General features: G+C 41.0%; 1 gene segment (V, D, J or C); it reads right to left on the bottom strand.

Annotated features, from left to right (window-relative positions):
* Positions 1-4,790: 4,790 nt before the first annotated feature.
* On the bottom strand, positions 4,791-5,367 carry LOC132884479 (T cell receptor alpha variable 14/delta variable 4-like). The segment is given in 2 exon segments: positions 4,791-5,107; positions 5,301-5,367. Coding segments are annotated over 2 exon segments (384 nt in total).
* Between the last annotated feature and the right edge of the window lie 11,678 nt (positions 5,368-17,045).

Here is a 17,045-nt window from a genome sequence, read left to right as displayed (position 1 = left end):
GACTTCACACCCCAGGTGGGACTTGAACCCACAGTACCTAGCTTAGGAGGCCAGTGCCTTATCCATTAGGCCACTGGTGTTCCGCCATGACAGGGCAAAAGAGGGCAGCCACTCAAAAATTTCTAGGCTCGTTCCTCAGCTGTCTCTCATCTCCATGACAGAAACTTCTTTTGTGTTTGCTCAGTTTGAAATAATTATCTGGGTCTGCACCAAAGTCAAACGCTTGCAACGTAATGACATTTCAGTATTATGGGTAGACCATAATATTGGTCTAACGGTAAAATAGCTCATGCTATTTTACCGTTAGGCCATTCACTATACACTATGTGTATCGTGATTGGTCTAACGGTAAAATAGCACGAGCGCTCGAGAACTTTTTTGATATGTTGAAAGGTTATAATTTTACTTGGCAACAGAATGTGTCTGAATTCTGATTGGTTGTTGTTATATTATTGCCCTTCTGTTGTGTCCTTGAGCCCAGAGCAGAGGGGGGAGGGAGGGACAGGGTTCTGCTGAAGCGCACATAGTGTTCTGGTCAAGGGAAATTGTGTAAAATGTGTTTCTTCAATTCAGAACACGCTTTAAAAAGTTTTCAAAAGAGAGGCGGAGGAACCAAACATTTCTGATCAAGAAGGCGGAGGCTGTTTTGCTGATTCTGTGGAAATGTTTGATTTGATTAAAAGGTGTCTGGGCCGCGAACAATGTCCACATCACCATCGGGTTGTTGTTGTTGTTGTTTACATGTGTCATGTTACAGGAACTTGGTCAGGGCTCTGCAGGTCTTAACTGAAGCGCTTCAAATTCAGGGTTAGCGGGCTGCTAAAGTTTGCAGGCACTTCACAAGCAAGACTCGGTGCAATATTAGCCAACATTAGCACAATCTGATATGATTTAATAATGTCTTTGTGGCCTTAATGAACTCCAGTTGTTGTCGGTATCAAGTTGGATTGTTATTTACATGCCACACAAACTTAGAAAACAGTCATGTTCATCTGTTGTCGTTTTTACACACTGAATCCGAACTGTTGTTCACTGATTAATTTTAACAAGCTAATCTAACGCTACATTCCTCAAGGACAGTTTGCTCGCGAGCAGCCGCTCACTGCACTGCAACCGCACTTGCTAATTGACATGGGCTTTCTGTTTTCGTGACCACGCCTCCAGAGTGAATATTCATGAGTGAATTGGGCGTGGTGTTTTGCCCAGTGGAAACCTACAGTAACCCTTTGTGTCCCGCGCACGGGGCAGGATTTTTTTTCTTCAATCAGAAATATTGGTTGGGACAGAAATATATAAATTCCGGATATAAATTTTACATATATAGAATTTATCCTGAAGGATGAAGCCAGAAGGTGATGGTGGCAAGACGAGGTCACTGGTATCTCAGGAGTCGCATGTGTAGTGAGAGAGGGAGGGGGTTGGGGAGATGGAAAGAGAAACCCTCCTCTAAATACACACAATTTCAAACTGAAAGTCTGCAATGTAATCTCACAGCCAATTCAAAATATTTTTGGTTGTTTATTTTATTGCAGACATTTTCTGGAGTATTTCATTAAAGTGAGAGAAAAAAAACAGCTGCTGGTCTTGGTAATACTAATATATAGATTGAGGCACTGCCTAAAAGCTCAGCTCCCATCTGTTTCTGGGTTGTAGAATTTTCTTATATCATAGCCAGCCTCTTTTGTTTTATATCGAAAATTGCCAAAAAAAAAAAATTCAGGCATGACACGTGCACGTCGTGCATGGAGATTTTCCCACCATGACTGGGTTGCCTGTGATGGCAGGCACGCGAGTACGCAACACACAGCAACGTCGGGCGACAACAGCGACAAGTTACTCACTACTATACTGTCCTGACTACTACTCTACTTCACACTTCACTCCTCACTTCACTAGTTGTTCGGTTTCCTGTGGTGGCGGGCACACACAGGACCGAAACCATCAGAAAACAACTCAATGGGTTTCTTTATGTATCCACACTCTATGCCTATGGGGCTCCCCTCACGCGGGCCGGAGCTCCGCTAACACATAGTCTGGTGGTTATTTCTCAATAGGGCGCTCCATAACACTTTCATGCACATCTAGGGGTAAAAGCTGCCAACCATTTTTTTTTAGTCAGAAGGGGTCCTAACAAGTAGAAATAGGGTGGTTGGCATCTTTGAAAAATGCCTATGACTCTGCTTTGGCAGCCATTTTGGAAACCGCCATAGATGACTGTTATATTTAACAAAATAAGATCTTGGGAGGGCGGCACGGTGGTGTAGTGGTTAGCGCTGTCGCCTCACAGCAAGAAGGTCCTGGTTTGAGCCCCGTGGCCGGTGAGGGCCTTTCTGTGCTGAGTTTGCATGTTCTCTCCATGTCTGTGTGGGTTTCCTCCGGGTGCTCCAGTTTTCCCCCCACAGTCCAAAGACATGCAGGTTAGGTTAACTGGTGACTCTAAATTGACCGTAGGTGTGAATGGTTGTCTGTGTCTATGTGTCAGCCCTGTGATGACCTGGCGACTTGTCCAGGGTGTACCCCGCCTTTCGCCCATAGTCAGCTGGGATAGGCTCCAGCTTGCCTGCGACCCTGTACAACAGGATAAAGCGGCTAGAGATAATGAGATGAGATGAGAAGATCTTGGGAGCAATGAAGAACAATTAATATGCTGCAAAGCACAATCCTTCTTATACAGAGGAAAAAATTGTACAGTTTTTACATTTTCATGAAATGTCAGCCATGCTAGTATTCCAATATGGCTGCTGAATATTATGAAATTAAGTTTTTAAAGGGATAAAGAATTTTGTTGTTTAAACACATGTTTCAACAGCTAATAAATTTGCTGGTGACATCAACAGTATAGACAACTATTAAGAATTAAGGAACGTACAAGAACATTTATTTCTGCAAAGTATGAAATGTTTATTGAGAACATCATTGCAATGTCTTCAATATTAACAGGGCTGAAGATTAATAACACTAATATATGTTTTTAAACAGCTTCAGTAATGTACCTTTTATACAGTTAACACTTAATTATCACTGACCCAAGAGCATGTTCTTCTTTAGATACCCTACTCATCCTCAGGGTCACAATTGTTTATGCAGTTGGCGGACCATTCACATTCACCATGGGTTTTGACTTTGTTGTTTCAAACCGCTTTTTCAGTCTTGTTATTTCTGTTGTATTTGTGAATTGAGAATAGCATGTTTTATGCCACTTGATGCTATTGGGGTCCAGATCCATGTGCTTTTGCAAATATTCAAAAATCTCAAAATATTCCTCATCTTTGTATCTTATGCATTCTTCAGCTTTGGTCTTTAAAGTCATCATTCCCAATTCACTTGCTTGATGTAAAGTTTTGTCATTCTTGTTCCTTCCACAGTCTTGTTGACATATGAAGCACTTCTGGAAATCAATATCCCCTCCTCTTTTTCTCTTCTTGGAGCTGAATAAGGGTTCTATGACTGACTAAAAAACAAGGGATCCACAAGACAAATAGTAGCGTCTCAGTGTACAGTTTTTAAAAATGAGAGACTTAGAAATGAGTGCAAAAACTCATGATAGCCTCAGATTCCTGCTCTTGGCAGACAGGAGTGGAACCTGATGTGGATTTCTGCTATTGTAGCCAACCCAAGGTTTGGTGTTTTGTCCATGCTGAGATGCTTTTCTGCTCACCACAGTTGTATAAAGTGATTATGTGAGTTAGTATATCCTTCCTTGCACCTCAAACTAATCTGGCCATTTTCCTCTGTTATAAGCAAGGTGTTTCTACCCAGAGAACTGTCACTCACTCAATTTGTTTGTTTGTTTGTTTGTTTGTTTTTCTCACCATCCTGTGTAATCTATAGAGACTGGTGTGTGTGAAAATCCCAGAAGCTCAGTAGTCTCTGAAATACTCAAACCAGCCTTTCTGGTATCAACAACCATGCCATGATCAAAATCACAGAGATCACACTTTTTCTTCATTCTGATATTTGATGTGAACATTACCTGAAGCTCTTGCCCTGTATCTGTATGATTTTTTTTTTTTTTTTTTGTATTATGCTGCTGCCACATGATTGGCTGATGAGATAATTGCAAGAATGTGCAGGTGTTCCTAATAAAGTGGACAGTGAGTGTATAGGAAATTTAGTGTGATCAATCCACCTAAATGCATGTTTGAAAGTTTGAATCACAGAATAAATTGAAAAAAAAAATAGTGCTTGATGAAAATCTAGAGTCATCATCCCTTTATCACATAATTTTGTTTACATGATATACATGACCCATATTCATCAAAGTTCAGTCGAATCAAATCTTGTGATGGAAAAAAGGAAAAGCAAATTCCACTGGGAATTTTCTTATTTTTCGATTTCTTTTTTTTTTTGTATCTATATGCTCAAAGTCACATCTGTTCGTACATATATACCTACATGCATAATAAACACATGAGCAAATGAATGAGTGAGTGAATGAACAAATGAAAATTGATTACAGTAGGTTATGGGGAAACCCAGAAAAGAGTTCATTAGTTTTATTCCAGTGCAAACCAGCAAAACCTGACACAATGGATCTGGAAGTGTCATTAAAATATTTTGGAGAATGAAACATGTAGGTTTGTGAATTCACTGTGATTAATGTGGAGTTGTTGTGTTAATCCCTCATTATTATTCTGTTCTATTTCCTCCAGGTGCATGTGCTACCACAAATGCTGTTTGTGTCTGTGGTTAACCGATGAGCTGGTAAAGTGAGTATCTTTAATCTGTGGTTTTAGAAGCTTCATATATACCATTTGTATGTTTTTGTACAGCCTTTCATTGACTCTGTATTACTGTGCTACTACTCTAAGAGCACAGTGATAGAGCGCAGAATCTGAGAGCTTTAGACCGCTGATAGTAAGTTCAGTGGAGTCTCTGGTTGTTTTTGACTCTAATCGACGATCATCAGGAGTGCTCTGGTAGGATCTTGACCTTGCACGTTTATACAGTAAATACTGTGGTGCGCTGTTCGGATATTGTTTGTACCAGTAAAGAGAAATGCTCTCACTGCTTGACTCATATGAACATTTCAGAGTAACAGTGTCTGTTTCTTTCCTGACAATGTTGGCATCTTCATCTGTCAGCCAAATTTTGTCTGCAAAACTGTCTGTTGTAAAAGAGAATATAAATAAATCAGTGAAGTATTTTTTAAACCAAATACAAACTTAAGAAATTAAGAAATTACTAGATGAAAACAAACATGTGTATTAATTAATACAATGATTTAGCAGTTAAAATGTATTGTAATAATTAATGATTGTACTAATTAATGTAATGATGAGCTGATGAAAGTGAATTACCTGTAGCGACAGTGAGAATCAGTGGGATGTATCTCACTGTGTACAGTAAATTGTATAGTTGAGCCATTTCTGAACACAGCTCTGTGAGGACTCTGTATAATAGTGCTGTATGTGCTGAACTTTCCACATGAGGGAACACATCTGTAAGAAGTGCACACCCAGGAAGTGCTGCTGTCGAACACTGTATGGACTTCTTATTGGCTCATTAATATCAATAAATAAAGTTTAAATTAAATCTGACTTCAGCCTAATCTGACTGAGTTTGGAGAAGGTCGTCTGTTTGAGTTTTGTGTCACTGTGAGCTCCAGGGTGCAGGACGACAGTGCAGAGTCTGATACTGCAGCAGGATTACAAAGCTGGAGTAACAATACATTCATTAAAACAAATATTAACTGTGGATAATATAGTTTATGATGTATGTTAATTCTGTTAATGTACATATTTTGCTGAAATTTGTGATAATATTGTTGGAAAAGAGTTATAGACGAATATGAGCCACTATAATATATTCAGTCATTCATTCATTTTTTATACCACTTATTCATTGCAGGTGTCGGGTGAGCTGAAGCCAATACCAGCTGACAGTGGAGGGGTAGACCTTGGACAGATCGCCAATCTATCGTGGGGCTAACAAAGAGAAACAGCCATTCACACTCACATTCACGGGCAAGTTAGAGTCCCCAGTTGACCTAATCTGCATGTCTTTGGACTGTGGGAAGAAACTGGAGCTCCCAGAGGAAACCCACGCAGGCACGGGGAAAACATCCAAACTCCAAACAGAAAGGCTCAAACCCATAACCTACTTGCCGTGAAGTGACAGTACTAACCACTGCACCACCATGCCACCCCACAATATATTTATTTCGATAGAATAAACAAAAAGTCATAAGTATAGATTCCGATAAAGAATTACAGCAAAAGATCGTTCGACAAAGTATTGACTTTTTTTTTGGGGGGGGGACCTATGTACACTAGCCTGGGAAATCCCATGCTGCTTTGCACAATCGTTCCGATCTGAAAAGACAGCATGGAAACTATGGTCTAAAGGCTCGCCTGAGTTAGGGAGCCAATCAGAGAGTGGGGAGGGGTGGAAAGATGGTGACGCGTACTACTCGACAAACAGAAGCTTGTAGTTTATTTGGGACTGTTTACGGATCACATTTAACATGGTGGCGAGTGATACAAACCAAACTAACCAAACCAGCTTCTCTCATATTTGTCTTGCACAAACGGCAGTAATCGTTCAGTGCCATTGTTTTCCTATTTTTGTTTTGCCTTCTCTTTCTCTTTCCTTCTCTTCTTCGCCTCTTCGTCTTCTTCATCACTCTAACTACGTACCGGGTACAACTGCCATGATTGGCCATGGGCTACGGATGTGCCAAATGATAGACATTCGCAACGTCCAATAAACGGCCGTTGACAATCGTAAACCACACCTCCCCTATGAGAAATTCAATAGGCGGATTCCAGACCATATTTCACTTGTGATATGGTCTGGTGTTATATGTACACTCCATATTTCTGTTTTTTTTTTAATCTTAATTATTGTTTGTGTCACCATAAACCAACAGTTTTCACCTTTAATGTGGTAGGCATGTTGTGGTAATCAAATGGTGCTAACCCTCCAACAATCCATTTTAATTCCATCTTGTAATGCAACAAAACAGGACAAACACCAGGGGGATGAATACTTTTGCAAGGCACTGCATCTGAGAGCTCTTTTCTATTCAACAAGGCTTTGTGTTTACTGAATTTGATAGTGTGGCAGCGGGGGCGTGGCCAAGCATCAGTTTGTGCATGGAGGGCGGGGTCAGGGAAGGTGAGTGGCCACGTCATTACACCTGTTGTCAGTTAACGTGTGTGTATGTGTGTGTGTGTGTGTGTGTTGCAGAGATGGCGGAGCATAAAATGAGGGGGAGAGCAGAGAAGGGGAGCTCTCTCGACCAGAACACGTGTGCGTTGTGTGTGACTACATGAGATTAAAGCTGAAAAGCAAAGAAAATAGGAAAAATAAAGTGTGTGTGTGTGAACATCAACTCCCACCTGCTGTGCTTCTGTGCTCCAGCCACATCAGGGACTGTTACAGATTGCTTGTTAGCTGCTAACTTGTGCTGCCAGTTCTTCTTCTTCAGACGTCAGATCAATAGGAGGAACAGACAGCTGCCTGAGAAAGCTGACTGCTAACGTCAGTGTACTGGATCAAGTGCTATTTTATAAGCTGTTAAATAATGAGGGTGGAAACCATCGTGTTAAATTATGATTCAGAATCTCAAACTATTTCTTCATATTAAGGTCTGAACATTGTGTTACATCGTCATAGGAAGTGTAACTTTTCCCTCCATTAATTGCTCAAAGAAAGCATTACCAAAGATGATGGCTGTAGATATTCAAAGCAAATAAATATCAAACTTTGTGAACTCAGACAGAAAACTGTATTTGAATGAAACAGGTAAACAGCTCTCTCTCCTGAGGGGAAAAAAATCAGTCTGCACTTTTTGTACAGTGTGTTTGAGTTTTGTGCAGTGGCGGTTCTAGACCAAAATTACTAGGGGGGCCGAGGTGGGGCCAGTGTTTTTTCAGGGGGGCACATATGAGCAAAACATGGCAATATTTAGGCGTTCAAAATGTTTTGTTTAGTTTATTTAAAACCAAAACAAAATACATTGAGCATAAATACAATGAGATAAACATTCTGTCTCAGTAGCCTAAACATAAAATAAATTGTGCTCAGTAAATCTTAAAACCATGTTTCTCTTTTTTGTAAAATAAGATTTCTATTTTTGCATACAATGAACCTTTTCTTCAGACGTGGCTGCACTGGAGTGTTGTCCAAGCACTTGCTGATATCTGGAGAAAGATGAATACAGTAAATATGACAGTGTGACTGAGAACAACATTTATTTATCATTATTCATTTATTAATTTATTATTATATCTATTATTTGTATTTTATATTTATTAATTATTATTCAGACTTCACACTTTCAGGGTAGGCTATATGAATTGTAGGTCGACACTGCTCACACACATACATTTGTTCAACATCACAAACCTGTGCTGTACTTGATATGCATGGTGAATCTGGTTGTCCCAATGACTCGTTGGGTTGTCCCTCATTCTGTCCCTCAATCTGATCCTGAATGTCTTCATCCTCACTCTCAGATTGCCTTTCAGATGCCTCACTTTCCACCTCTCCAACCACCACCTCTGGCTCTCTCTCCTCTTTCATAATCTTCATCTTCCTTACTCTCTCTATGTTGCTTTTTGCCAACAGGGGCAAAAAAGGACATAATGTCCTTCTTGCTCCTTTCCATGATGATAGCCTACAGTAGGTCTATACTAAAAAGTAAACGGAGAGGAATGTAGCCTCTACATATCAAAAGGCCATTAAAGTTTTACAAGAAGGTTAAACACTGTCGGTAATTTTACCCATTAGAGATCTTGCATGTGACGTCACAGCCGATCCAGATTGTGACAGACGCCATCGTGTCGGTCAAACGGCATATTCCGCCTTCTACTTCTACTTCTGGTTCTACTTCTGCTTTTACTTCTACCTTTTCTTCTGGAAAACCCTACTATATACAATTCTACTACAACGGCTGCGGCTACAAGCTCTCCCTACCTGTGCACGTTTTTTATGTTTTTTGTGTGTATTTTTGCATGTTGTTCGTCTGTACCGGACTTCAATATCCACTACAACCGTATGGACTTACTGGACATTGGTTTCCAGCAGAAAATGATGGTTTGTAGCGATTTCCACTGCATGCACAACATTCCGGACGAGAAAAAAAAAACATTCCGGACGAGACCAGATTGCGAGACCAGCGGGGTCTCCCTGGATTGTTATCGGAAGCAAAGCGAAGGAGGCAGCGCCGGGAGCCAAAGCAAAAGCGAGGCTACAGGCAGAGCCGGCCTGTTGACTAAGCTCAGAAAACAGCTACTCAAGCCTCTACCTCTCCAACGCCAGATCCATGTAAACAACACGGACGATTTGGAATTACCTTATTCTATAATCGGCTGGTCAGTGCTATACTCAATACTTAAGTGGCTTACCCATCCAGTGAGGATCATTTTCTTGCTTACAAGGTTTAATTCTTATTATTTTCTTTTAATTCTTTTAATTAATTGTTTTAGATTAAAAATAAAATTATTTTATTTCTCTATTGTTTACTGTTTTTGTTTCTGTAAAGCACATTGAACTGCCATTGTGCATGAAATGTGCTATATAAATAAACTTGCCTTGCGTCAGTGTAGGATTTCCTTGAGGTGTTCTGGTGAGCCAGAGCTGACACAGGGAGAACATGCAAACTCCACACAGAAAGGCCCTCACCAGCCGCTGGGCTCAAACGCAGAACCTTCTTGCTGTGAGGCTACAGTGCAAACCACTCCACCCCCCTGCTGCACAAGTTAATAAATTTTTAAAGTCTCCCCATCGGGGAATCGAACCCCAGTCTTCCAGGCGGAGATACTGTCCACTATACTAACGAAGATAACACAATAGCCCTCATTTATCAATCTAATGTAGAAACCAATGCAGATCAAAGTGTAGAAATCACCGTATTCACGTGTGATTCATGAAACGTTTGTATCTGGCCAATCACAGCGTAAGAATGATTGGGCATTGATAAATGTCATTGTCCTTTAAATATCACAATCCTAAATATTATCAGTTTAGAGGCCTTGCAATTGAAAAAATTGTAAAGATTTAAACACAAACATTCCAAATTCTGAATGCATCTTTCAATTTCCGCGAGGTGGGCAGGGAAATCATGACTATTCATGAGGAAAGTGCTACCTGATTGGCCGGTGAAGTCTTTCTGTTCCACTGCGTTGCTTTATGAGGAAACGGTTTTGTTTGGTTCCGAACCCATCAGTCCGAGTCCAATAATTATTCTACCATCAGGAAAAGCAGCACAGAATTTATCGCGATTGGTTTCAACTGCATTTTGTTGTGGTTCGTGGATTATTATCCGTGAATAAAGTTGGACTTTTCTTCAAAAGGAGTGAAATAAAAGATTTGTACAAAACACAGGTTTATGGCCCAAACCAGCATTATGTAATAATTAATTTACTGTGTTTTGATCCAATCCTATAATTAGCCTCTGATCAGGAAAAGCAGCACATAATTTACTGCGATTGGTTTCAAATGATTATAATTTCATTTTCAGTCAGACTTCAGATGAGCATTTTAGACGGATTTATTTTTGAATATGTAGTTTTCACATTTTTATAACAGGCTTATTAAATAAATAAGTATACAGCAATAATGTTCCAACAAATATTTTAATGAGTCTGAGTTTTGACTTTGACAGAGTTACTCGCACACCAAAGATAAGGCGATGGACTGCTAATCCATTGTGCTCTGCATGCGTGGGTTCGAGTCCCACCCTCGTCGCATGGTTGTTGTTTTGGGCGGCATGTAGTGGTTAGCACGGTCGCCTCACAGCAAGAAGGTTCCGGGTCGAACCCAGCGGCCGGTGAGGGCCTTTCTGTGTGGAGTTGGCATGTTCTGTCTGCGTGGGTTTCCTCCAGGTGCTCTGGTTTCCCCCACAATCCAAAGACATGCAGTTTGGTTGACGTGGGGCAGCCTTGAACTGAGGTGCCCTTGAGCAAGGTGCTGAACCCCTGGCTGCTCACTGGGTGTGCGCGTGTGTTCACTGCTTCAGATGGGTTAAATGCAGCGAATGAATTTCACTGTGCTTGAAGTGTGCATGTGATGAATAAAGGTTTAAAAATAAATATTAACACAGAGTATATAAAATGCAATTTAAACAAACAAATGTTTAGGAAAAATGTAAACACCTGTAACTGAATTCATGACACCTTTTCTCGTTATCTGTCCAAAGATCTGTACTATTAATTCAGATTTATTCCCTTTGCAGACTTTTTAATTCAAATCAATGTCTTTAAGTGTCAGAGAGAAACACATCGTGGCTGATCGCTTCATCGGGGGAAATGGGGGAACTGTCCTTAAACTGCTCACACACACAAAATACATTATGATTTAATGCTGTGGCAAAATACAGACAGACAATAATCAGCAATTATTGCTCGATAGTGATGGCCGTCTGAAGCCGAGGCTCCGAAGCGCGTGTCGAGTATAAGAGAAACTTTGGGTTTCTCTCACAGTCAGGTCTGAGCAGTATTTATTTGTCACATAATTCACTGTCACATAATTCATGCAGCTTGTGACAAATAAATACTGTTCAGACCTGACTGTAAGAGAAAGATAAACTGAAATAATTTCCGTAAAAATAATTATAGCAGTGGGAAAAAAGTCAGGAGAAACTTGTCTTGGGGCCAGTTTGATCAGATATGACGGTTTAACACAAACCAAATCCACGCGATGTGAGGGGTAAGATGGCGGCCAGATGGCTTCACTCTGACGAGCCTATGAGCTCTCGGTCCGGGAGAGAAGATGTAAAGCCGCCCACACACAACACTGAATGGGCTACTGAGCAACACAGAGCGATCAGGATGCTCTCTCTCTCTCTCTCTCTCTCTCTCTCGCTCGCTCAGGGAGCTGATGTCACCTGGTCACGTGACCTGGGTTTTCCCCTAAAGTTTAGGGGAAAACCCAGGTCACATGATTCAGACAGTTTAATTAGTTTTATTAGTTTAAATGAAAACAGTTTAATTAGTTTAAATGAAAACAGCTTAATTAGTTATGTTTCAAAATCTGCAGCTATATAAGAGCCACACATCCACACAGAGCTTCGGAGCGACACAAACCTTCACAGCGAGTAACAGCGAGTTTCCAGCGATTTAATCTTCTCCTTCGTAGTAAGTCACCTTGTACTAACTGAGTGATTTGTATTTTTTTTTAAGTTTTAATAGTTTACTAACACGGGTGGCATGGTGGTGTAGTGGTTAGCGCTGTCGCCTCACAGCAAGAAGGTCCTGGGTTGGAGCCCCGGGGCCGGCGAGGGCCTTTCTGTGCGGAGTTTGCATGTTCTCCCCGTGTCCGCGTGGGTTTCCTCCAGGTGCTCCGGTTTCCCCCACAGTCCAAAGACATGCAGGTTAGGTTAACTGGTGACTCTAAATTGACCGTAGGTGGGAGTGTGAGTGTGAATGGTTGTCTGTGTCTATGTGTCAGCCCTGTGATGACCTGGCGACTTGTCCAGGGTGTACCCCTCCTTTCGCCCGTAGTCAGCTGGGATAGGCTCCAGCTTGCCTGAGACCCTGTAGAAGGATAAAGCGGCTTGAGATAATGAGATGAGATGAGTTTACTAACACGACACACACTAATCTCATAACTGTCTATTCTCATTCCTTCTTCTTTACCTTCATACTGATCAGGGCTGGGTTTCCCAAAAGCCTCTTAACGCTAAGACATTCTTAACTAGGAGAGAGAGAGAGAGAGAGAGAGAGAGTGCATTGTGCTGCTTGCTCTACCATTTACCGATAATCTTTTTGCTGCGATGCTTTTGGGAAACCGACGTTCAGCCTTTAGGTCCTTACGTTTTACGATTCCTCCAGTCTCCATCGAGAAATGCATTTTAGTGTACTTATCCTCAGCTTTGTCTGTTTAAAACAGGAGGTTACCGTGTCGATGCTGACAATGTTCTGTCCATCATTCAGTTGGTCTCCTTGCTTTTCTCCACCACTGAAAGTCTGATTTTTCTCTCTCTCTAGGTAAAATGAACTCAAACTCCACAATGACCTCACTGTATGTGGGTGATCTGCACCCTGATGTCACCGAGATGATGTTGGTGGAGATGGTGAGCCGTGCAGGACCTATTCACTCTGTCCACATGTGCAGGGACAAGAAGACCTTCTCCTCACGCGGCTACACTTTCGTCAACTTTCTGCATCGAGCTGATGGTAAGACAGTACAAACCATACAAAAGACAGGAGAACGCTGTTCCCGACACTATTTCTGCATTTTTAATACTAGTTTATAGCCTGCTCAAGGATCCATGTGTGATTTATGTATGATGTTACTGCTTTCATACATGGATAAGTTAAAATATGTGCCTCTAAAAAGCTTAATTTTTTGAAGTTTTTTAAATTCTCTTAGAATACATATAAAATCAGGGCTTTACATTAGCGCCCGCCAAATGCGGGTAAAATTGGGCTTTGGCGAGTAATGACTTTAGTCTCACTAGCCACTTTGGCGGGTGGTTTATTCTGTGGTATGACAATATATTTTTTGTAGTTTTCTCTGAAGGCATCTGATATAATAAACGCATTGCAATGTAACATTACGCGCCTACAACTCCCATGAGCACCTGCGTAAACATTCTGACAACATGTTAGAATTGTTTAGAACGTACTTTAACGTCTCAGGTAAAATCAGTGATGCGGTAACCTGCGGTTAATGAACAAAGCAACAAAGTTGCTGACGACTGACAAGTGCACTATGTGGCGGCATATAGCTGGAGTTTCAAACCCTGCTGCTCAGGGAAAAAGGGGCAGAGATGATCAGGGCCGGAGCAGCATTTTAAAATCACCGAGGTCCGTGATGCGCAAAGCGCGCACCAAAACATTTTCTCCATATTTAAATGAGAGGGTGAATTACACATCACACAAGAGATCTATTCCTGAAGTTACTTTTAATGCGGTTTGAACTGAATATCATCAGTTTTGAAAAAAAAAAAATCATGTATGTGGCAAGAGTAAGAATAATTGAAGCTTGTTTAATGGTTTGATCTGGCCCAAGCAATGAGGACAAAAGATCCCCTAACCATGTAGCCTATGGAACTGAGATACATTAACAATTTGGCATCCGTTACACCGACACACACAAAAAAAAAAACATTCTGGGGAAAAAAAAAAATCAGTATACACCACCATGTTTTAGGCAAAGTTATCCAAGGCAAACAAGTTGAAACTTTCCACTCTATTGCTTTGGCTTATCGAATGATTTACTGTATTTTTAAAATCACAAACAAGGCAGGCTACAACTGCACTGCTGCACATGTAGTCCGGAGTAAACCTGAAAAGTAAACCCGATCTGCTCAGAGAGTCATTTGAGCTCCTCTTGAGCCTCTTTCAAGATGTTGAATATAGGGTTTTGATGGCGCATCCTATATGGAAAGCCACTAGAGGCATGGCCACGTTCACATTACACCACAGGTTCCTGAATGTGGTCCTGGAATGCACCATTTCCCCCTGGTTCAGCTATAATCAGCTAATTAACTAATTATACAACAGTTCAGTAATATACAGACTCACTAATTTGATTGGCTGAGCAGCGTTCCATTCGTGCCTATGTTTAGTATAACCAAACTGGGATGTTACCCCTTTTAGACCCCCAGAGAATGGATTCTGTTCTAGTTCAAAGAATCCTGAATGGAATTGGTTCAAGAACCTGTTCCCTGTTGGTCGAAAAGGCGTACCTAGTCATTCGTAAGGGTTTTTTGTTTGTTTGTTTCTTTTGTAGGCTGTAGCCACAATGTCATCATGTTGTCAGAATCAGTGTAACATATCTCTCATAACCCGGGACGGAACAGTACCGTCGTGTGTGTGTGTGTGTGTGTGTGTGTGTGTATTATTTACCAGCTGGGGGTCCGTATCGTGAAATACCGTGACCGAGGTCTTGAAAATACTGACCAAGGCCTCTGGGCTGAGGTCACAGTATTTCACAATACGGACTGACCTTAAGCTGGAAAATAATATATTTATTTTTTCATCTCATCTCATTATCTCTAGACGCTTTATCCTGTTCTACAGGGTCGCAGGCAAGCTGGAGCCTATCCCAGCTGACTACGAAGTTTGAAAATGTAAATTTAATAGCTTCATGAAAGTGCGCTGATGGTTACCATGGAAACCCCGTGTCTCCTGCACTGTGTTCCTCCCCCGAGTCACGCATGCGCTCATTCGCTTTTTTGTTCTTGGTCTCAGAGCCGCGCACACCAAACAGAGACAGAATCAGCGTTTAACATCATTAACAATGCACTTTATGGAGACATTTTAATGTTATTCTTTATTTTTTATCCAGTTGAATATTTAGCGTACCAATGTATTTTCAGCTTTTAAAAATGACCGAGGTCCGGACCGCGGGGGCCTCAGAGCTGGCTGCAGCCATGGAGATGAACAAGACACTAATAGGAAGATAAGACAGTTCAATAACAAATGGAAGTTCGGGTGAGATTGGCTAGTTCATAGCAAAACCGAAAATAATGTACTGTGAAGACTGTAGAAAGTCTGGCAAAGACGGCACCAGTATTTTTAAACTCAAAACTATAAAGGACCATGAAAAGTCAAATGCACACACCGGTACTATAACATCAAAACAGGCGAAGACGGCTGGTCACTACAGGACAGCATTGCTTTCAGTCCCTGGCTGTCATGAAGTCGGCTGAGCTGGAGAGGATGGAGCTGCTGTTTAGAAACGTTCATGCGATTGGAAAGAAGTTGATCTCACCCCAGCTATCAACTTATGGCCTGCTGGAAGCCTCAGGTCACGAAGACCATTTTTCATGGACCATTCAGACTCATCTGATGATGAATGTAATGAGGACATTTAATGTCTCTCTCTACATATGTTCACACACACACACACACACACTATTAATAGATAATACATAATATACATAATGCTTGATAATACACATAATACTTGCATATCAAAACATCAAATGTTTTTCAATGATAAATGTTTTGAATTGGACTTTTAATATTAGAATCAGTTCAGTTGTACTGAATGTTATTTTTCATATCATACGATATTTCATATTGTAAGGGGCTTGAATTTGAGTTCAATAAACAGAATACTCTGTTTATATTTTTGTCTGAATTGGTTGCATGTTTTCATATAGGGAGCTACCTTAACAGCACTGAATACTTGAGTGCTATTGTAGAGATGCATTATACGCTGCCATTCATAATTAAATCTAGATCTTCTGAACTTTAACATATCATGGTGAATAAAAAACTGCGATTTCCTGGCAACAAAATTGTGGCTAGTGAAAAGGCTGAATGGCTAGTGACTCAGGAAAACCACTAGCCACAGTGGCCGGTGAGCAAAAAAGTTAATGTAACGCCATATATACTGTGTGTATATATAATATTCAAATTTTCATAACCTTTCTGACCCATCTTTACCAAGGATGCCAGTACTTCTGAATCTGACTGCATGCACATAGTATAATTGATACCGATAATGTTATTTTCACTGAAATGAATGAGCTGTGATGTGTTTTCGTTCCTTCAGCTAAGCGAGCGCTGGAAAGCATCCCAGCTGTTGAGACAGCTGCAGTTGGGGACAGCAGTCCAGTTGTGGTTCCAGTTTCAGCTGCAAAAGAACTTCCAGCTACTACTGATGCAGTGCCTCCTACAGCTGTGTCACCTGTGAGTGAAGTTCAGCCAGACAAGGACGCAACAGTAAGAACAAAACACGAGTAATGAGTCGTAATAATAATAATAATAATAATAATAATAATAATAATAGAAGAAGAAGAAGAATGAGTTCCTCTGTGTCCAGGATGGACCCACATCACTGTCTGCTGGGAAAAGGCTGACCATCTACATGTTGGAATCATGTCCTGTAGATGAACAAGTCCAGATGGCGCATGAGTTTCACACTCATACACGCATAAAAAACACACACCAACATCTGGCTCATACACACTCCTGCTCTGCAGCTCAGCGTATAATCCACTGTTTGTTTGTTTTTTGTGGCCACTGCCTCAAAGAGGCGAAGCGAGGCAGTAGCCACTATGACTTTGTGTTGTAAGAATGAGTGTAACAATAGTGAGACTTCGTAACCAATCAGCACTTATCCTGATCAAGTTCGATTAC

Source organism: Neoarius graeffei, chromosome 1 (assembly GCF_027579695.1).
Source record: "Neoarius graeffei isolate fNeoGra1 chromosome 1, fNeoGra1.pri, whole genome shotgun sequence".
Lineage (NCBI taxonomy): Eukaryota > Metazoa > Chordata > Actinopteri > Siluriformes > Ariidae > Neoarius > Neoarius graeffei.
This window is presented reverse-complemented; position numbering and strand designations above follow the sequence as displayed.